The sequence below is a fragment of the Asterias amurensis genome, chromosome 14 (genome assembly GCF_032118995.1).
Source record: "Asterias amurensis chromosome 14, ASM3211899v1".
Lineage (NCBI taxonomy): Eukaryota > Metazoa > Echinodermata > Asteroidea > Forcipulatida > Asteriidae > Asterias > Asterias amurensis.
The window spans coordinates 4,674,698-4,697,325 of record NC_092661.1 but is presented as its reverse complement, the minus strand read 5'-3'; the positions used below and the strand labels follow the sequence as shown (position 1 = coordinate 4,697,325).

General features: G+C 39.3%; 1 protein-coding gene across 1 annotated transcript in view; it reads left to right on the top strand.

Annotated features, from left to right (window-relative positions):
- Window positions 1-21,397, top strand: part of LOC139947364 (neuromedin-B receptor-like) — a 39,966-nt gene extending 18,569 nt beyond the window's left edge. Inside the window, exon 2 of the mRNA XM_071945260.1 lies at window positions 21,079-21,397. Within this exon, the coding sequence (XP_071801361.1) occupies window positions 21,079-21,397 (319 nt within the window). The remainder of the gene's footprint in view (window positions 1-21,078) is intronic.
- The last annotated feature ends 1,231 nt before the right edge of the window (window positions 21,398-22,628 follow it).

Genomic DNA, 22,628 nt, shown 5'->3' with positions numbered 1-22,628 from the left:
GTTCTAGATTTAATTGCTTGTTACCCGTCAGAAACTCTACGCATCGCTCATGACATCTTTGTTATACTGTAAATAAAGGTTGTGGACTGTAAATAAAGGTTGCGGACCTACATCTAGTGTCCATTTTGAGATGCAGGCCTATGTACATCATTTGGTTTTAATAATTTATCCAGTCACTTCCCCGCGTGTTTAACTTCAAAATTTTCTTTGGTTATGCAAAGAATCAACCCAAAAGTAATTTGTACATAATTATCTCATACCAATTTTGCAAGGTCTAAACAGGGAGTTTATAATTGCTTAAACACAAATCACATTTTGTATTTCGTAATCATTTATTTTATCTTTAACTTGATAGGAATGGCTTTATTAAAGGCACTGAACACGTTTGGTAATTGTCAAAGATCAGTCTTCTCACGTGGTGGGTCCCATATTAAAGTCACCTGGAAAAAAAAAAAAAAAATTCTTTCAAACATAAGAGTATATGCTTACGAACAATAAAACAATTTTTTTAGTAATTGTTTGTCACGATTTATATGTTTAAAAAATATATAAAGTTGTTTGGGGGCTGACTCCGCCTACCCCTTTTGTGACGTCATTCAAGGCAGACTTTGCCTGCAATGCGTATAGTAAACACACGTGCAAAGTACATAAAACACGTCCAAGTCGTGAGTTGGTACATTTCAAAAAGTGTTTTTCTGCATTCAGCAGCAATACACCTGGTCGGCATTGCCGGAAAAAACATGTTTGTTTTTTTTGAAACGTACAAACTCACGACTTGGTCCGTACATGTACTGTGCAATTGTGTTTACTCTACGCATTACAGGCAAAGTCTGCCTCGATTGACGTCACGAACAGCGCCCTCTCGGGTCGGGGTCTACTCTTAAATTTGTAAATAACATAAGAACTGATTTTTTTAAACCTTAGTTAACTGTTTATTCACATTCAACTCATCAAAACACATATATTAGTGATAAAAGCTTTATTTTGAAAAAAAAAACACTTCCAGGTGACTTTAAGCATAAAATGAGCTCAATTTGAGCTCACCGAAGTTGCGAGAAAATGATGATAGAAAAAACACCCTTGTTGGACGAATTTGTGTGCTTTCAGATAGGAACAAAAGCCTTCTGGCTAGAATCCTTTTATTATCTTAGTGTCTTAGTGAGAAATTACCTCTTTCTAAAAATCTATGCTACTTCAGAGGAAGCCGTTTCTCACAATGTTTTATACTATCAACAGCTCTCCAATGTTTTTTTTTTTTTATTTTTTATGTCAACAAAACAAGTACAAAATGCACATTGGTAAACAAAATTAAAAGAAACAACAACAGCATTTAAAACACAGAGAAAGAAAAGAAAGCCATCTATGGAGCCCGAAGGATTGCCCTAAAGGAAACTAAGTTCCTGTTATTCGAGGATCCCCTCCGGTCCATGTTTGCATCGAGACAACAATGGCATTGCATCGTATACAATATTCTGATTAACAGAAAATGAGACTGATTTTATTTTTCAGTCTAATCCTGAGTCTTAATGCGACATAACACTTTTTCTTCCCAATGAACATATCAGAAGAAAAAAATGTGATAACATAAAATGGGATTCAACTTATTTTTTTATTCTTGAGGACGACATAACACTTCGGAACTGAATTCTTGTCTCATGGAACGTGATATAATTGTTTTGGTATAAAATAAAATGGGACTAAAGTTTTCAGTCTATTCCTTAATCTTGAGGACGACATTATACTCTTCGGAACTGACCTTCTTGTCGTAACGTATCAGAAAAAAATTGTGATCGAAAGAAAAAAAAAGGATTGCATTTTTTGTTCTTTAGTCTATTCCTTCATTTTGAGGACGGCAAAAATAGGAACCGACTCTCTCGTCTCATGGAACATGTCGCTCAATACCGTATGCATAAGCATGCTCCGTTGCAATGCATATGCGTACCTATCCATTCACACACACACACACACACACACACACACACACACACTCTACAATCGATATATCGCCTCGCTCGAATAGTGGTATCGTTGAGCCAGTATCGATTCCAAAGCACCCTTCAAAAAAAAAGGGTCAGAATGTGGAAGCGCGTGAATGGCACGCAGTGGAAATCGACAGTGCTCCTCACCCGGTTGTATTGTGGATCGCACAGCTAGCACGAACAAAATCACAGAAATGAAAAGAGTACAATACTCCACGGCCAGATGTACTCCGTGGAGACCGGGGTGTCAAAGTAAATTAGACTGGCCCCCAATCGAAGGCATTGTACGGAGCTTTGGAAATACCATCCGACATCTTGAAAGTAGGATGTGGTCTTCCCAAGATATCTTGGATTCTCCGAACATGTTCCGGATGTATCTCGGGAACTCACCTCGGATGGCACTTCCAAAGCTCCGTAGCATTGGCACTATTCAGCACGACTGTCGTTTCGGGAACCAAACCGAACGTGGCCACAGCGTGAAAAACGGCATATTTTCCGCGACTAGCATATTGCACTACAATTACAGGCCTCACCGCTCACAAAAGGGCCACACTATTCTTTTCCTTCCAGTCTAGGTTGAGTGTCATTGATTTTAAATTCAAGACACACACTGGAGCTATTATTAGACTGGAATCTAGTGCAGTGTTGTAACTCAAGTCACACGTCACATCGTAATGGTAAAGTTCGGTTTAAAGGATTTTGTAACTTTTGTAGAACACTAAGCACTATGTCAACAGATTTACATTAATACACTTACACGGGTTGAAGATGATGATGGTAGAAAGCTTCCCTTAAAATATTATTAACTGAGGTGCTGTAGTTTTTTTTTTTTATAATGAGTAAACTGCAACACAATGTTTGAATGTGCAACATTGCAGTATTGATGGCTTTCCATTTTCCAATCTCGGTCGGCATAACTTCGGCCTGTGACGTTACAATAGAAAGGTTCTTCGTTATTTTATTGAATTGATTATACTTTTATGTGTGTTGTTAATCAGTATTTCATTTCCAAAAGCATTTATGTTAATGTCATTAAGTTAACTACTTTAAACTAAAATAACAGACGAGAACAAAATTCGAATACTTCCACAGTCTTCTACTACCGAAACCGCGTGCTCAACCATGCCATTTGAATTTCCCATAAAAGGTCAAACCTACTAGATGGGCGAGTCTGCCTTGAATTGGTTGATTCAGCTTTTTGGAGAGTGGGGTTCTAAAATGAGACATGCCTCACTCGCTGGATGAAACTTCATGAGTTTGGCCTTAACCTCACGTTCATGTCGGGGGCAAGGGTGTGTTTTCTCTGCTGCTGCAATCTCTTCAAACATGTGAAGCAGTTGAGAATCGATGAGGTGAAGGAAAAGCTGGCAAGTTAAGGGTCTTTTCTTCATCATGTGACGGTACAAATGCCAACGAATTTATTCGGTTTTCAGTTTCACGCATAAACTTTTATAACGCAACCTTTTTCAAGAAACCTCAAAAACGAGTTTCGTCTTCTCATCACGTTCGTGTTTTGGCAAGGGTGTGTTTTCTCTGCTGCAAATTTGGTAAAACTTTGGAATCAGTTGAGAATTGGTTTTGTAGTGGAACACTGGCAAGCTAAAGTGGTTTTCTTCTTCATGTGCTCTGTGCCAATGTCACACCCACACACATGGGTATACTTTTGGCAAAAAGCAGTTCAATAGCCTGACGTTTGGACCCTAGCAGAGTCTTTCTCAAACAAAAGGCTAACTGACAACAGAACAAACATGAACAGGTACCTTTGGGGTATAACATAAGCAGTGAAGTGAAAATTCATGAATATTTAAGAGAAAGAGAGGTTATATAGTTGGTTTGCGGTAACACCATGTGTGTATCTACTTGCCAGGTAGAGTTGGTTCTTAGAGAACTGTCTTGCTTTATTCTACTACTGCGGAGTAGATGTTTGGGGGTTCGGAAGACTTCTCGAATTGATGGTAATAGAAAATGGGCTGGGACTACCACTTTAGCTTATAGGAGAGAGAGAGAGTTAGGAAGCACACACAAAATCAAGGGGTAAACAAAGAATAAAGGGACAGGGGTGAGGGAAGGGGTTCGTATATATTTTTGTTACACAAATATTAAATGAACAACGTATACATCTTGAGTAACTCTTCGCAGGTCTTGTATTTAACAAACTCAATCACTTGTTATTCACCATCGACACAGCGTTTTTTAGTTGATGTAATAAATAGCATTGAGATTACTGATGCATCAGTGGTTTTCAAGAACTGTTTTTCATAAAATGGACAACTAGGCCTGCGATTGTGTCTGTGAACCAATGAATTGATTGGGTTTTCACTTAATGCACAAGCTTTATCACTCGACCTTTCGCAAGACAAAAAAAATAATCTTCAAATTCAGGCTTCAATGAAGAAATAGGTTGGTCTCATCTGTGAGTTATAATCCAATTGTATGTTGGTGAACAGGGATACAGACGAGGATGCACGTAATTATTCAACTGACAGATAATGCACTCTTTACCAATTTGTAAAGCTTTGTCTGGCCATTGTCCCCATGGGTTTAAAGAGTTGATGGGAGACGAAGCAATGAACGAAGAGAATTTATGAAAATAACCTCTTCGTATTCTATCCACTTAAAGGAACACGTTGCCTTGGATCGGTCGAGTTGGTCTTTGAAAAGCGTTCTGTAATCGTTTGTTGTAAAATGTATATGGTTAGAAAGATATTGTAAAAGTAGAATACAATGATCTACACATATATGCCTCGAAATTGCGTGGTTTTCTTTTTACCCTGTCGACTAACACGGTCGGCCATTTATGAGAGTCAAAATTTTGACTCCCATAAATGGCCGACCGTGATAGTTCGCGACGTAAAAGGAAAACCGTGCAATTTCGAGTGATACTTGTGTGGATCATTATATTCTACTTTTAAAACATCTTTCTAACCATATGCATTTCATAACAAACGGTTTCAAACGCTTTTAATAGACCAACTCGTCCGATCCAAGGCAACGTGTTCCTTTAATAGACAGCACAAAAGCCTCCCGTTTTGTGACTTGTAGGAAATCACATTGAACCGAAGTTCATATCATGCGATTAAGTCTATTTGCGCTTCGAGTCAAGTGACGTCACTAGAGAACCAAGTCAATATCTGTTGGCGGGAAAAATTCAATTTAAAGTTGATAAATGTTGCAGACATGTAACGCCTGCGTTGTAGATCGGTAACCAATGATGAAAGTAAATCCGCTATTCACGTTAAAGTCCCCTCAAGGAACAAACCTGTAATTCGTTTTTCTTAAAATGTCACTGGAGTAGTTTGTCTTGTTCTGCTCGTTTGGTTCTTGGTTTTTAACTTTACCACTGGGGGCGCTTTTCACTGAAGCTGATGTGATTGGATCACGTGCGACATCTGCCAGTCATTATATCCAGTCAACATCTATTATATATCCAGTCAGTCAAGGGGACAAAATGCCCTACGGTTGGTTGCGGATCAATTGGTCTGCTGACGTCACGATGACGTTGTGGTACCACTTTATAGCCCGACTAGACTATTCACTGATTCTTTAAATTCGATGAAACAAACAAAAAAGTACACATTCACAAACTCTATATCAAGGTTGTTATACAGAAAGACTCGCAATGCAGACGAATAAACGTTAACAATTTTGGCGCCCTCCCCCCCCCCCCCAAGGGTGGTATTACCGATTGGTCAGTGGCTCAAGAATAACGTGTGATAATTGAGCGAATACAAATTCCGGGCACGTCGATTCTCCCCCAGGGGGGTAGAAAGCTGTCATGCTAGCTAGTCAGTCGGGGACATAATGTAGCGTTGGTGGGGAGCCAAAATCAATCATAGATGAGGTTCAACGTTAAACAGGATGTTGTTTTTCAGTAAAATTGAAAAACACTTCAAGGCATTTTATAGATGACCAAGTTTGAGATCGATCTTTGGGGACGAGTTCACGGATGAGACGTGGTTCGTATCTTAATTGGCAGCTAACAACCACGGCTACGGCTGTTGCTAAGGGTGTTGGTTGTTACGGGCGTCAGTGCATGGTGACGCGACTTTCCAGACATAGCCGTATCTGTAGGGACGTCGTACATAAGATTACCAGACGCACACAAGTTTAGCATTACATCTGAAAACTAACTTTGAACCGGGTTGAAGTTTTCACGTCTACGGCTGTTGCTAATTATGGTACTGTTATGAGCGCCAGTGTATGATGACGCGGCTATCCAGACGTAGCCGTAGCCATACGTGTCCATTTGAACAAGTGTCTTCGTATAAGATACCACCAGACGAACAAAACTTGTTAATATTGGATCTGAAAACTTTGGGGTACAGTTTGTACTCACACTAACTGTTATGAAATGATTGGTTGGTATTGACAGTTACCAACCAGTGCCAAAAGTCATTGAGCTGCTTAAGCAGAAAACGTTGCTTAACAAATGTCTGCTTAGCAGAAATGAGCAGGATAGTAGTCACACATAATACATAGTTTTTGGACTGGTAACCTTAATCTGGTAAGCATGGTGTTGCTGTGCTTAGCATTTTATTTTTGTGTTAATAAGCAATGTGTATTGTCTCAATCAGCTATAAAATCATTAACTTTTACAGATAACTCAACTAAACACATCAAAGAGCAGCCACCCAACATTTACAATATAGATAATTAATTCTGACTGTAAGACTCCCGTCATCAGAGTATTCAAACTTGCAGACGATCAGAGCATGCTGATTGAAACGTTGCGTTGTCAACCAACGGTTCTTTTCAGAACCGACACTACTATAAAAATGTGTTACGGCAAACCTCGCCTAATTATTTCAGACTTCACGTGCAGGGCCCAATTTCATGGCTCTGCTTACCGCCGAATTCTGCACTTACGACCGCGATTCCCCCCTTACGTGCAAGCGCCGAATTTCTGTGCTAGCCGTGTAAGCGTAGAAGGCCTATAACGTGAAGCACGCACGCGCAGAAGCCCAAATTCACCGGTAACCAGTGAAATACGCTTGCCGTAAGCACAGAATTCCCTGCTTCTGTAAGCGCCGATTCTGTGCTTACGGTAAGCAGAGCCATGATATTGGGCCCGGTTCATTCAGTGCGCGTCCGTTTCTGTCGAAGGTTCAAACCTGTAGATTCAACGCGTGGAGAACGTAAATTCACAAGCCTTTCGGTTGATGTCATGATTCGTATTAATATTATTATTTTTTTAATTATAAATCATTGATAAATGAATTAAAAAAACTTGGACAAAATACTCGAAAGCATACGGACAGGCACATAACATCAAGTGTCTGACACTGTAATAAAAACAACATTTCCTTGGCAATGTTTTTTTCTAAGTCCACTCGGGAAAAGATACTGTCGTCATAATGTATCTTTCGTTGCGTACACTCTCGCTCTTCCCCAATCATGGGTCATTTGATGCATCTGATACAGTGGAATATTTAGAACGAGTCATCACTGAGCCGTGTGAGCTTGCTCGAGCTAACCGTGCAGCGACGCGCGTAGGCGACTGTGCACTCTCCTCAATTAATTTCACGGCAAATTTGGGGTCGATGTGGGAATTTATTTTAAAGGGGTGATCTATATGGTTTATTTTTTACTGGAATCTGTTCATTAATTCGGGTTCTCTGAAGAACAACCGAAAATAAACCTTCTTTTTTCGTGGCTTTTGACTTTGTTTCGAGTACAAAAAAGTCGGTGTCGAAGTATAACCGTTTTATGTTTGCAGAACAGTTTTATTTTCCCCAAACAATCGTCACAAACTTTATTTTTGTGAAAAAAAAAACAAAAAAAACTGCAGCACCTCAATAGTAAATCATGTTAAGGGAAGCTTTCTATCATTATTTTAAAGGCAGTGGACACTATTGGTAATTACTCAAAATAATTATTTGCATAAAACCTTACTTGGTGACGAGTAATGGGGAGAGGTAGATAGTATAAAACATTGTGAGAAACGGCTTCCTCTGAAGTGTCATAGTTTTCGAGAAAGAAGTAATTTTCCACGAATTTGACCTCAAATTTAGAATTTGAGGTCTCGAAATCAACCATCTGAACGCACACAACTTCGTGTGACAAGGGTGTTTATTCTTTCATTATTATCTCGCAACTTCGACGACCAATTGAGCTCAAATTTTCACAGGTTTGTTATTTTATGCATACGTTGAGATACACCAAGAGAGAAGACTGGTCTTTGACAATTACCAATAGTGTCCACTGTCTTTAAAACCGTGTAAGTTTAAAGTAAATAAGTGGACCTTTGTAATTTGTGTCAAAAAGTCACACAAGCCCTTTTATAATCATCTATTATCATTTTTAATCACAAGTGGTACTTGTAGCAAAACAAATTCCATTAAATTAATTGTCAGATAATTTGATACTTGAAACTCCACCTCACTTTAACAGCAGGCACATTTAATTACTTCACGCGAATTTATTGACTCTATCCTCTCGGCTTCCTTGTGTAGTTTATTTCTGCTCCCTTTTTTTCAGAGGAGGCGTTAAAAATAGGTGCTGCTGAAGCGTATATCCCTAAAATCCACAGACAGATGGTCACTTTATTGACCATGCACTTTTTTCTTTGGTGCAAAACCATGCATGCAAAAATAAAAAAAAAGACCCCCCCCCCCAAAACAAAAAAAACAAAAAAAAAAATAGATTGGTCACCTCGATTGACCATGCACTTTTTTCTTTGATTCAAAACAATGCAAAAATAAAAAGAAGATACGGTCACAAAAACCCACAAGCAGCTGGTCATTACAATAGACCACACACTCTTTTATCTATGGTGCAGAACAAAAACCAAAAGCTATAACAAATTCAAAGACCAGTCTTCCCACTTGGTGTATCACAACATATGCACAAAATAACAAACTGTGAAAATTTGAGCTCAATTGGTCGCCGAAGGTGCATGAAAATAATGAAAGAAAAAACACCCTGGTCACACGAAGTTGTATGCTTTCAGACGCTTGATTTCAAGACACCTCAAATTGTAAATCTGAAGTCTCGAAATCAAATTCGTGATATACCACCAGCCTCTCTCCATTACTCGTTACCAAGAAAGGTTTTATGATAATAATTATTTTGAGTAATTACCAATAGTGTCCACTGAATTTAACCATTGTTGTAATGTTCGTGCTTTGCTAAGCAATGCAGAATGCAGGGGAGTTTTGCGACAAAGATGTGAAGGTATTTGTTGGTGCATGAGTTATTTTTATCAAGAAAGGAGAAGCGTTTCTACTGAAAAGTCCAAAACGAAAGCTGATTTTTTCCATCTTAGTTATAGGCAAATCTGTTTATTGTCTTGCGTGGAGTGAGGGTTGACGATTTGGAATGGATTCAAAAAAGTGTCTGGATGGGTATTCAAATCAAATCATTTCGATTGATAAGAAACTGCTCTATACAATTGCAAATGTCGCGGGTTCGAATCCCAGCCGAGATATATGCTTGTGATTTTGTTTACAGGGCTAGGGAAAGTACTGAGTATACAGTGCTAACACACATGGGTACAAACAATCTTTATCCCGACGCAGATTTGCATCTATTAATTTCCATCAAGATATTATATATCCAAATACATTTAATTGAAATGATCGCATACATCGAAGCCATTTAAAGAAAAACGCTTTAAGATCTCTAATATAATAAAAAAGAAGGGGAAAACAACACTAAAATTGATACAAATCAATAATTTCAAAAGGTCAGCAGTAAAATTGTTTTCCCGCATTGTATTTGAGCCACGGTAAGGCTAACCTTCTACTCAAGGCCTTTGCGGCTTAAACAGATTCATAAAGCCGCTATCTCAAGCCAAGAAGCCCTTGACAAAAGGCTACGGTAAGGTTTGCCACACATGTTTTTCCCATTGAATCATTGAACCCTATACATTAACTGAAGACAATCCGCGCGAAACATGACAACCCAATGAATAAAAAATGAAAATCACTGCCATCGGTATTCAGCAAAGGCGACTTCAAGTAACCCGTTTCCGATCGTCATCAGTAATCGACCTTAACATCTCCACACGACTTTGGAAGCCTCAAGGCTTTCCATGTTATACCTTGCCAATAATTGAGGTCGCCCTCAGATCTATTGTCTGCCAGAGTCATTACCTTTTTACGCGCCAAGGAGATTTAATTAAAACGACCCGTCGGTTGCTCATCTTTGGGCGTTTAGTTCGGGGATGAACAGTTACAACCTTAAACCCGTCATTAAGCGTCATCCCACCACCCCCCGTGGGCGGTCATGAAAGACTGGTTCCCCTTCAGCGGTAACACTTGGAAAGGCTATTTCTGAGTGCAGAAACACGATTTTCGTTTCTGTTAATGGATTTCCCAGACAGGTATAGATAAGTCCAGCTTTGAGAAACTTTCCTTTTCTCTTTCGCTACTTGTCCTCTTTCCCTGATTGATGTGATCAACGCGTTTCACTGCAGGCAGATCGTGGGGGCAGAGTGTGTGCAACGTGCTGTATCACATTCAAGCATTCGAACATTTCGTGTCTTCATTTTATACTATCAAGTAGCGATCGTTATGCACGGTGGAGCCATCTCTGACATTATTCGTATAAAACACTAAAGACTTGATCATCATCGACTACAGATGTCTGATAACTTATCAAGACGTCAATACCTTTTTGGGTATTGTTTGTGTTTTGTGAGAGCTTAATTCCAAATCCCAAGTTTAAAGGGAGGGTAGGCCTATACCTTTAGGAATTACCCCTCAAAATCACCTACAAAATTAAGCTGGTAAAAGAGCTCTTGAATGCTCTTGATGCTGTTAAACATTGTCTGCTTGTTCTATGTTCAATGGTGCTTAACATGTCAACTATTATTCAGCAATATTTTCTGCTTAAAGCCACTGGAAACTGGTAATTACTCAAAATATCTTTTAGCATAAAAAATACCTTGTAAGAAACGTGCCCCCCCCCTTTGAAGTAACATTTGTTGGGAAAGAGGTTACTAATTCTCACTAAAAAATGAAAACAATTCAGGCCTGAAGCCCTTTTTAAGCACACACAATATTATTGTGCAACTAGGGTGTTTTGTCTCTCATTAATTTCTTGCAACTTCGATGACAAATTAAGTTAACATCTGCACAGATGTGTTATTTTATTCATTATGTTTTGATACACCAAGCGAGAATAATGATCTTTTGACATTTACCAAAGGTGTCCAGGGCCATCAATATATTCTGCTTAACGTTTTTATGAATGTGATTTATGTTGATGGTAAGCCTGAAACAGTGTGTGGGGGTTCGAAAGAGCAGCGCCTTAAGGGAGGGCGTGGTCACGACCTTTAGGTTAGTCTTGGTGGCCCTCAGAATGCAGCAGCGATGCAACCCGAATAAAGCTGCACTTAAATGTCACGGTGATCGATCTTAACACAATCGTCCCTCTACCGTCCACAAGCTCCCCCAATCAACCCCCGGATCATGAAATCACTGGTAACCCAATAAAGAGTCTACCTCGACCATCAGTTTATACCAATCAACCATTACCTTATAGCTACCAGTGGAATGGACGCACTCCACACCACGCTACGGTGAACCTTTCGCACGCTTAACTTATTCCAATTGCGTGAATTACCCAATAAGGGGATTTTTAATGTGCACATTTCGTTTCTTCCTCGTTCAGTTATTTTCCGCGCGTTTTTCCCCTTCTCGTTCTAGCTATCTGCATTTGTATAACAGGTTTAAGGCTTCTATTTTCCATGGTGGATTACAATTTGTAAGGGAAATGGACTTTCTAACCCTTTTACAGTTGTAAATGTTGAACTTTGTTGGGGCACATTTTAGAAAGGTGACTATAACACATCCCTGCAGTGAGAGTAGTTGTCAACACTTTCTGGCATATTTTGACCTTTCTATTGCCTTTAACAATTATTATTTATAAGGCGCTATTGTATCAAGATCATAGAGGTCTTTAAAGCAATTTACCACGTCGTACACACTGGTCTGCTCATCTGCATTGATATCCTAAATTGGACTATTCCACGCGTCACAGGGTTGTCAAAAAACATGTGAAAGTGGTCTGAAACATAGGACAAAACAAAACTCTGCCAGCATCATTGTATAAAATCTGTTTGTCAATGGATAGATCAAATCAAAGGATGCAACTTCATTAGTTAAAGCAAACAGACACACTTTTAAAGGGATGCTGCAGTGAATTAAAATAAAACAGTTAATTTTGCTGTCATTTATTTCTGATATATGTATTGAACCTCAATAAAATGTGTTTTGTTTTTTCCTCGACATATCTCACTTGCGTAATTAGCGAATAAGTCAGGCCCCCCTTTTGTGGATTGTTACCGCCCCCCTACCATCGACGTCACGTCGGGAATTCAAACATCGTCGGCAAAAAGAGTCTGGTCCCTAACTACACGCGCCTAGGTACCAGGCCACACAGTGCACACGTCTCTATATGCACACAGCCAGGGGGCCCGACGGCTCGGGTTCCCGACATGACGTCACGTTCATGCCCCTTTTAGGGGCGGGGTGGGTTCCCCCATTCTCTTGAAAACCATTTTTAAAATACTTGCGCATTTAATAAAAAATAATAAAAAATATTTCAGGTTTAAAAAGTCATGTTTAATCGTTTAAATAAAAAATATAAAAAATGCAGCCACCCTTTAATTAATCAATCAATCAATCAATCAATCAATCAATCAATCCCAGCTACTGATCTTTTTTTTGTTACAGTTATTCTTTGTCTATTTAATGTAACTTTTTAGTTTCTATGTTTTTGTAAATTCTGTATATTTTGTGTATGAATAAAGTGTTTGCTTTGAAAAGTCAAAAAAAAAGTCAATCAATCAATCAATCAATCAATCAATCATTCAATCATTCAAAAACTTTAGACTGTTGCATGTGTCAAACCTTTAAACAAAATTATTAATGGAGATGATTGTTAAAACTACCTTTAAAAACGAAGAACTAGTCTATAGTTATTATAAGCGGCTATGCTGTTGAAGTTTGAGACTAATGAAAGGCAGTGGACACTATTGGTAATTGTCAAAGACTAGCCTTCACAGTTGGTGTATCTCAACATATGCATAAAATAACAAACCTGTGAAAATTTGAGCTCAATCGGTCATCAAAGTTGCGAGATAATAATGAAAGAAGAAAACACCCTTGTCACACGAAGTTGTGTGCGTTAAGATGGTTGATTTCGAGACCTCAAGTTTAAATCTGAGGTCTCGAAATCAAATTCGTGGAAAATTACTTCTTTCTCGAAAACTATGGCACTTTAGAGGGAGCGGTTTCTCACAATGTTTTATACCACCAACCTCTCCCCATTACTTGTCACCAAGAAAGGTTTTATGCGAATAATTATTTTGAGTAATTACCAATAGTGTCCACTGCCTTTAAAAAAAACGATTCAAGCCTTGATTACTCAAAACTGCACAATAGAAATAACAATTCTAGAAGTATGGGATATAAAAGAAAAAAACGTCAGTGAGGGTTTTTCACAAGGGAAGAGCACAATATTATTCAGCCTGACTTGATGTAATTTATATAAACATTGAGCGCAGCAAGGCAGTCTTCCGGTGTGTTCTATAACACAACAGCTATTCTATTGTTGTTTTGTGTACCCACCCCCCCCTTGTCAATGTCAAGGTTTCTAGCTATAGACTGCATTTTTTCTCTAGTCCATTTACCCTTTATAATCTATTGTCTTTTTCTTCATTGTGTTATATTGCATTGTGTATTGAACCAAAATCAAATTAGACCAGAGGAGTAAATAACAAAGAGAACGGTATACGTGCTGAACGGTCAGATTGTTTGGGGGTAATTGGAATTTCTGAACTGCTCAACAGCCGTGTATGGTCGGCGGTTAATTTGAAGGTTTATACGGCAAGGCATTAATCACTGAAAACATAAACCGAAGTAGCGTTGTGATTTTCTGTCCACACATTTCATCAGTTTTATTTGGCCACAAACTTCAGACTGAGCCCCCCCCCCCCTTTACTCATGAATATTGGCTTAGTTCTCATATGTTTTTTTTTTTTTAACTTATACGATTCATGTAATTTCAGCCTTCTGGCTTTGAAAATGTCTGGGTTTTTTTTTAATAACATTTTAAAATCAGATCCAATCATAATATAGCGCTCATATCCATCACTCAGTGACGCTCAATGACGCTTTAAAGGCAGTGGACACTATTGGTAATTACTCAAAATAATTATCAGCATAAAACCTCACTTGGTAACGAGTAATGGGGAGAGGTTGATAGTATAAAACATTGTGAGAAACGGCTCCCTCTGAAGTGACGTAGTTTTCGAGAAAGATGTAATTTTCCACGAATTTGATTTCGAGACCTCAAGTTTAGAACTTGAGGTCTCGAAATCAACCATCTAAACGCACGCAACTTCGTGTGACAAGGGTGTTTTTTCTTTCATTATTATCTCGAAACTTCCGAAGACCAATTCCAATTGAGCTCAAATTTTCACAGATTGTTATTTCATGCATATGTTGAGATACACCAAGTGAGAAGACTGGTCTTTGACAATTACCAGTAGTGTCCCCTGTCTCTAAACATGTTTTCATACAAGGTATATTATTTTCTCAGCAAGGACTACGTTTTTGAATTATGATACCTACTCCTTTAAGCACCATGTAATGGTATACAAGGTGCTGTGGCGCAATATGCAGCCAATCAAACTACGGGCACTTCCTAACACAGCAACGCTACAGCCTGCCTGCAAATCCGTCTACCACGCCACATGGAACACAGTGGTTCAAACACATTTTCCCCTCGCAAAATGATATTAGAATTCCTCCAAGCTTTCAAAAAAGGTGTCATCGGGTAAGAATCACCACACCATCGAAGAACCCTCGGCCACCTGGGCAACTATCATATATGCTCGAGATATAATTACCCCCTTACCCACGTGAAATCCAAAGGGATTAGGCTATACCGTGTGAACGCAACTACGCACCAAGTGGCAATCACCACAAGCATCGTGTACTTAAGCGAGTGCTTGAGTCTGTTATTTGGATGTTTATTTTCGATTTGATGTCTGGGTCGCAGTCGTAGTTTCCAGCCGTTTATAGATCTCTTCAAGGTAGAGTCGTTCTGTTCATTATCAATCTACCATCATTTCACCTCATTTTGAAACATTGAATGGTATGGGGACTGATGAAGGCCATTCGGCCCTAATGTGCTGCCACGTTGGCTTTTAAGCTTTAATCAGAGCAATTTTGAGTTGCATTTTTTCTTGTTTTCTGATTGCTTTAAAAAATATAGGCTACTCAGTTTCTCTCTCAGTCTGTGACATTTAAGTGGCATAAATCCTTGACATTTCGTTCATGTGAACAATCGCTTTAAGGTTGTGGTTAGGTTTTACAGCCGCTATATGCGAGGGGGGATTGTGTCAAACATGGACCGTGGTCGCGTTCTTGGTTTTCTCTCATTACAAATCAGTGTTTAGAGGCAATGGACACTATTGGTAATTACTCAAAGTGATAATGAGCATAAAACCTTACTTGGTAACGAGTAACGGGGATAGGTTGATTGAAAATAATATTTGGAAAAACTGCCTATGAAGTAACGTAGTTTTCGAGAAAGATGTAATTTTCCACGAATTTGATTTCGAGACCTCAAGTTTAGAACTTGAGGTCTCGAAATCAACCATCTAAACGCACACAACTTCGTGTGACAAGGGTGTTTTTTCTTTCATTATTATCTCGCAACTTCCGACGACCAATTCCAATGAGCTCAAATTTTCACAGGTCTGTTATTTCATGCATATGTTGAGATACACCAAGTGAGAAGACTGGTCTTTGACAATTACCAATAGTGTCCCCTGTCTCTAAACATGTTTTCATACAAGGTATGTTATTTTCTCTGCATGGACTACGTTTTTGAATTATGATACCTACTCCTTTAAGCACCATGTAATGGTTTACAAGGTGCTGTGGCGCAATATGCAGCCAATCAAACTACGGGCACTTCCTAACACAGCAACGCTGCAGCCTGCCTGCAAATCCGTCTACCACGCCACATGGAACACAGTGGTTCAAACACATTTTCCCCTCGCAAAATGATATTAGAATTCCTCCAAGCTTTCAAAAAAGGTGTCATCGGGTAAGAATCACCACACCATCGAAGAACCCTCGGCCACCTGGGCAACTATCATATATGCTCGAGATATAATTACCCCCTTACCTACGTGAAATCCAAAGGGATTAGGCTATACCGTCTGAACGCAACTACGCACCAAGTGGCAATCACCACAAGCATCGTGTACTTAAGCGAGTGCTTGAGTCTGTTATTTGGATGTTTGTTTTCGATTTGATATCTGGGTCGTAGTCGTAGTTTCCAGCCGTTTTTAATATAGATCTCTTCAAGGTAGAGTCATTTTGTTCATTACCAATCTACCATAATTTCAACTCATTGTGAAACATTGAATGGTATGGGGACTGATGAAGGCCATTTGGCCCTAATGTGCTGCCACGTCGGCTTTTCAGCTTTGATCAGAGCAATTTGGAATTGTTATTTTCGTGTTTTCTGATTGCTTTAAAAAATATAGGCTACTCAGTTTCTCTCTCAGTCTGTGACATTTAAGTGGCATAAATCATTGACATTTTGTATGTGAACAATCGCTTTAAGGTTGTGGTTAGGTTTTACAGCCGCTATAGGAGGATGCGAGGGGGGACGTGTCAAACATGGACCGTGGTCGCGTTCTTGGTTTTCTCTCATTACAAATCAGTGTTTAGAGGCAATGGACACTATTGGTAATTACTCAAAGTGATAATGAGCATAAAACCTTACTTGGTAACGAGTAACGGGGATAGGTTGATTGAAAATAATATTTGGAAAAACTGCCTATGAAGTAACGTAGTTTTCGAGAAAGAAGTAGTTTTCCACGAAGTTGATTTCGAAACCTAAGAATGAGATTATGAGGTCTCGAAATCAAGCATCTGACCGCACACGACTTCGTGTGACAAGGGTGTTTTTACTTCCATTATTATCTCGCAACTTCGACGACCAACTGAGCTCAAACTTACAGGTTTGTTGTTTGATGCATTTGTTGAGATACGCAACAATTGACAATTAGCAATAGTGTCCAGTGTCTTTAAAGGCAGTGGACACTATTGGTAGTTGTCAAAGACACACCTTCACAGTTGGTGTATCTCAACATATGCATAAAATAACAAACCTGTGAAAATTTGAGCTCAATCATACAGTCATCGAAGTTGCGAGATAACAATGAAAGAAAAATAGCCCTTGTCACACGAAGTTGTGTGCGTTTAGATGGTTCTAAATCTGAGGTCTCGAAATCAAATTCGTGGAAAATTACTTCTTTCTCGAAAACTATGGCACTTCAGAGGGAGCCGTTTATCACAATGTATTATATCATCAACCCCTCCCCATTACTCGTCACCAAGAAGGTTTTATGTCAATAATTATTTTGAGTAATTAATAATAGGGTCCACTGCCTTTAATGGCGATCGATTGTGCGTAGTGGTATCTTGCCTGACCTTCCACCTCTAGGACCCTAGTTCAAATCCAACCGTGGGCACTGTGGAGGGTGGGGTGGGGTCAATCCACACCTGAGTGTGTGGGTTTTTTCCTGTAATAATTTTCTGGGGTTTCCCTGCCACACCTTAAACTAAAATTTCCTCCATTGTCTTCTTTCCATTGGACTCTTAGCTACACTCTTAAAACTAAAGAGTTGAATCCAACACTTGCATGAGTTCGGTGAGTGACTACACTTTGAATGTGTTGAATCCAGCATTTTATATGTTAAATCCAGCATTTTAAGGTATTCGATTAGTGCCAGTTTAACTTTTAAAAAGCTGGTCCAATAATTCAAAGGATTTTATTTTAGAAATGTTGAAATAACACTTAAATTGTTGAAATAACCCTTTTTGCGTTGGATCAACAATTTTAAATGCTAGTTTTAACAAACAAAACGCTTTCATAGTGTAGTCACTCACCGAACTCATGCAAGTTTTGGATTCAACTCTTTAGTTTTTAGAGTGTAGTACTGTGATTAAGTTCACTTTTCTGAAAGTTCTTAGCTTCACAACCAGAATTGATCAATGGAAAATAACGAAACCAAAGCCGAGGCTTGAAGGTAAAAATAGTCTGGTATATTTTCCGTACAAAGGACAATCAGCGTTCATTACTGCTTTTAAAGACATAAATTGGATCGTGTCTTGTACACTCAACGACAAATCCGGGTCGGAGTTGATCTGGATCCTGGTCCCGTGGGGCCTGACTCTTTTTAGGGTCAGTATTATACCCGGAATATGTGTCAAGTTAACCCAGAATTTTTTTTGTTAAACTGAAACACATTCGTAGCAAGTTAAAAACCCAATGTTTTGACCACTTTTTATAAATAATTCCGGGTCAGCTTAACACAGGAATTGGGTCAGAGCCTTTTGACTCTCGGAATCCGAGTCAACTCTGACCCGGTTCAGTGGAGACTTCAAACACGGTCTTAAAATAGTGACGAGTGATATCCCCAGCCGTGACACTTGTGTCCTTAAACAAGACACTTATCCATTGCTTCGTCCTTCGGATGGGACGTAAACCCGTTGGTCCCATGTGTTGTTTATTTTAAAGAACCCAGTCAATTATCGAAAAGAGGAGGGGTTTGCCCCGGTGTTCCTGGCTGTGGCTGCTGTATGCGCCGTAGCACCTTGTAAACCCTTATAAGGTGCAAAATAATTGGGTCTCAAAATTCATCACTGCAATAACCTATCTTTCTGAAAGTTTGTATATACTCAGCGCCTTGAGTACCTAGTTGCGCTGTGTAAGAGTTCGATATTATTATATTCCGAGTTGGGCAAACGGTTAAATTTGAAGCAGATTACACATTCGGTGCTCTATACTGACCTCGATATGAAATAATCTGACGCGTCCATGCAATGAGAAACTATTTAGTTGACCTATAAAATAATGCAAAATTGTTTATTAATAACAGCTCGTTGTTAAAAACACCAAACTGGGCCAAGCTCATAATATATTAAAAAAAAAAAAAAAAAATGTCAGGCATATAGGCTTAAGAGACTGTGTAAACAATTAAAATGTGTAGCCCAGTTTCAATTTTCGATCGTGAACGGTATTAAGCGCTCTGGCCGAGTTTTTTCTTTGACCGTTATTATCTACCAATTGACCGCAATGGCAGGACATATTTTCCATTTGAACTACTTTCTTGAGCCTTACAATTTGGCCGACCCCAATTGCTAAATCTCAAATATAATTAACTTTCTTTTGGTTTGTAGCGTACAATCCGTCCACATTATTGTCTAGCACAAGGACTACCGCCTTGGAACATTTCCCCAACGGGGAAATTTTCTGACTCTCTCGAGAGGAGTTCGGTCTTGTTATTTTTAGTCATAGGATAGCGTCAGTAATGTCTTTATATCGTGTATTCTGTATTATTGTAGGTGTTGTAGTCCGTGACAATTTCTGGCTTAAAAAACTGCTCTTGATTCGGGATCAGAATGCAGTAAAAGTTTAGGTTTGAAGGCAAAAAAAGGGACCGTCAAAGGTCAACCGTTTTCTTTCTTGAAATCAAATACCAGTATTTTCACTTGGTGTATCCCAACAAAATTATGCACGAAAAGTCAATTGGTCATTGAAGTTGTAAGAAAAGGATGAAAGGATTACCTTTGTTGTGCAACACAGTGTGCTTTCAGATGTTAGATGCCAGAAGTCTTTTATCATTTTGGTGAGAAATTACCTCTTTCTCGAAAACTATGTTACTTGAGCAGGAGTTGGATCTCAAAATGTTATATACTATCAACAGCTCTCCGTTGCTCGTTACCAAGTAAAGGTTTTATGCTAATATATATTTGGAGTAATTACCAAACGTATATATACAGTGCCTTGAATCGAAGCAAAACAGCACGGAACACCTTTGTGTCTAGTTATTTTTAGTCATTGGATTGCGTCACTAATAATTATGCCCTTTAACGTGTATTATCTTTATTATGGGCGTGGTGGTCTGTAACAATTACTTGCTGTCGAGTGCTTGTATGACCGGCTTGTTTTTGTGAGCCATCAGAACGTAAACACATGAGATATTATTACGGGGGTTACCGAGGCAACGGAATGTTGAATTGAGGTTTCGTTGAATTGATAATCGAACCATTGTGAACAAAATCAATGCATTGAAAGGAACGTGGTTAAAGACAGTGGACACTATTGGTAATTGTCAAAGACTAGTCTTCACAGTTGGTGTCTCTCAACATATGCATAAAACAACAAACCTGTGAAAATTTGAGCTCAATCGGTCGTCGAATTTGCGAGATAACAACGAAAGAAAAAAACACCCTTGTCACACAAAGTTGTGTGCTTTCTGATGCTTGATTTCGAGACCTCAAATTCTAAACTTGAGGTCTCGAAATCAAATTCGTGAAAAATGACTACTTTCTCAAAAACTACATCACTTCAGAGGGAACTGTTTCTCACAATGTTTTATACCATCAACCTCTCCCCATTACTTGTAATCAAGAAAGGTTTTATGATGATAATTATTTTGAGTAATTACCAATAATGTCCACTGCCTTTAAAAAGTAATAAGTAGTTATACAATGGCCCTGAAGATACCCACCCATGACGTGTTTTTACTGCTAATATTGTTGGGTTTCCGTGTGTGACCTTGTGGGGTCTTTTACACAATATTACCATGGACCACTCAAGGGAATTCTTGACAAGAGGGAGTAATATAATTTAAAAGATATCAGGACCCCATAAACCGGGTCCGGAGGGTTATACGCTGTTGCTGCTGCTGCTGCTGTTGCTGTTACATTTAAATTGATGTCGTTTGTGTTGTTATTGGTGTTGTTGTCGCTGTCGTTGTCGCTGCCGCTGTCGCTGCCGCTGTCGCTTTGTACACCTTAATGTTCAAACATTACATTTGTTTTATCCAAGAACGCTGGACGAAGCTTTTCATTTCTCTTCTTCTTTCGTTTGATCTTTCGGGACCATTCAGTACGAAATTTCGGGACGAAATTTAGTGAGTGGTAACTTCAAGCCACTTGACGGTGTCCACCTCGAGGTGTACGTGGTCTATATAATCAACTTTTGATTAATGCACAACCACAAACAACAATTCCAATAATTAAACCCATTTCTGCCTCATTTTGCTTTAATCTTGCAGGTTGTGGTTTCAGTTTAGCTTCAGCATGGAAGTGTTCCAATCCACTGGAATGTTCATCTTTTCCACGGTGTGTTTCCTCTTGTCATACACGAACTCCTGCATCAACCCCTTGGCCCTTTGCTTTCTTAGTAAGACGTACAGGCGATATTTCGCGAGGTATCTCTGCTGCAGGAGGAAGAAGCTGTCACATGTACGGGCAACCCGGATGAACATGTATCAAATGAACCCTGGATCACCCATGAGCACGTACGTCAACAAAAGGTCACGGGATGGGTCACTGCGTGGATCCTCTGTGGAGACTAAAACATGCACTGTTTGAATTCACAATGTTTGATGTGGAGTTACGTCACGATTTGCCAGCTTTTATCGCAAAAAAGAAAGAAAACTAGGCGGATCTTCTGTGTGGATATTCAAACATGCACGGTTTGAATTCACATTGTCTGATGAGGAATGACGTAACGATTTGGGAGGTTTTTATCGCAATCAAAGAAAAAAAACATGCACGGTTTAAATTCACATTGTTTGATGATGAGTGACGTCACGATTTTGGAAGCCTTTAATCGCAAACAAAGTAAGAAAACATGCACGGACTGAATTCACCTTGATCTGATTTGGAGTGACGTCATGATTTGCATGCTTTCAAATTTGAACAAAGACCGAAAACTAGGCGGATCTTCTGTGTGGAGATTCACTGTTTGATGTGCAGTGATTCGCCACTGTTCTTGGCAGGTTTTATTCGCAAAAAAGTCAACTTAACACGACAAGATGGCCGACACCATGTGTCATTTTGGCGGTCCAGTGTGTACTAGCACTGCGCGCCATAAACGTATTGGACCTAGACGTCTGTTAGGAATTTTAAGTGCATTCGTCGAAATATTAACCCGGAAACGGCTTAAAGTGTTTGCCCTGTGAATAGACTAGCAAGTGGTCTGTGTAGCTTTTTTTGACTGGACGGGTTTTAAGGGAGTATTACAACACATGAAGCTGGACAAAATGCGACTTGTGAGCTGACAGTAAAGGTGTACTGGTAGGGAAACTTGTATTAATGCAAAGACTTGACTCGAGATGGGTCTGGTGCCCGACCCCAGCCCATATGCATTCGCATTCACAAAAGACCGATTTGCCCGGGAGCTAATGTCAATTCGCAACGCAAAATGTGACGTCAGGATGTGTGGTACTTCAAAAAGACTAGGTGACTTTTTTTTGGCTAATCAGAGAAAAGTTGTTGCTAGTCAGTGAAAAGCTTTCGCAATTTAATGAAAAGATGTGTGGTAATTTGGTGGTCGAGTGACAGAAAGACAGAATTCCCAAAGTGAAGTGGGGCCTAAACTTCAGGCAATTCAAAGTAAGAATGAGTTCGAAGGAAGATTTATCTTTGCCCACAGAAGAAAGTACTTTTCAAGAGAGGTTTAGTTCATCAGATTGTATGTTCATTCTGAGGTTAGGTTCGTGTTTTTCCGGGAAGCCCCCACCGTCTGAGCGCCAGGCACAAAGTGCCCCGCGTTCAGCAGCTCGAACAAATGGTGAAACCATTTCCATAATTCTATAAC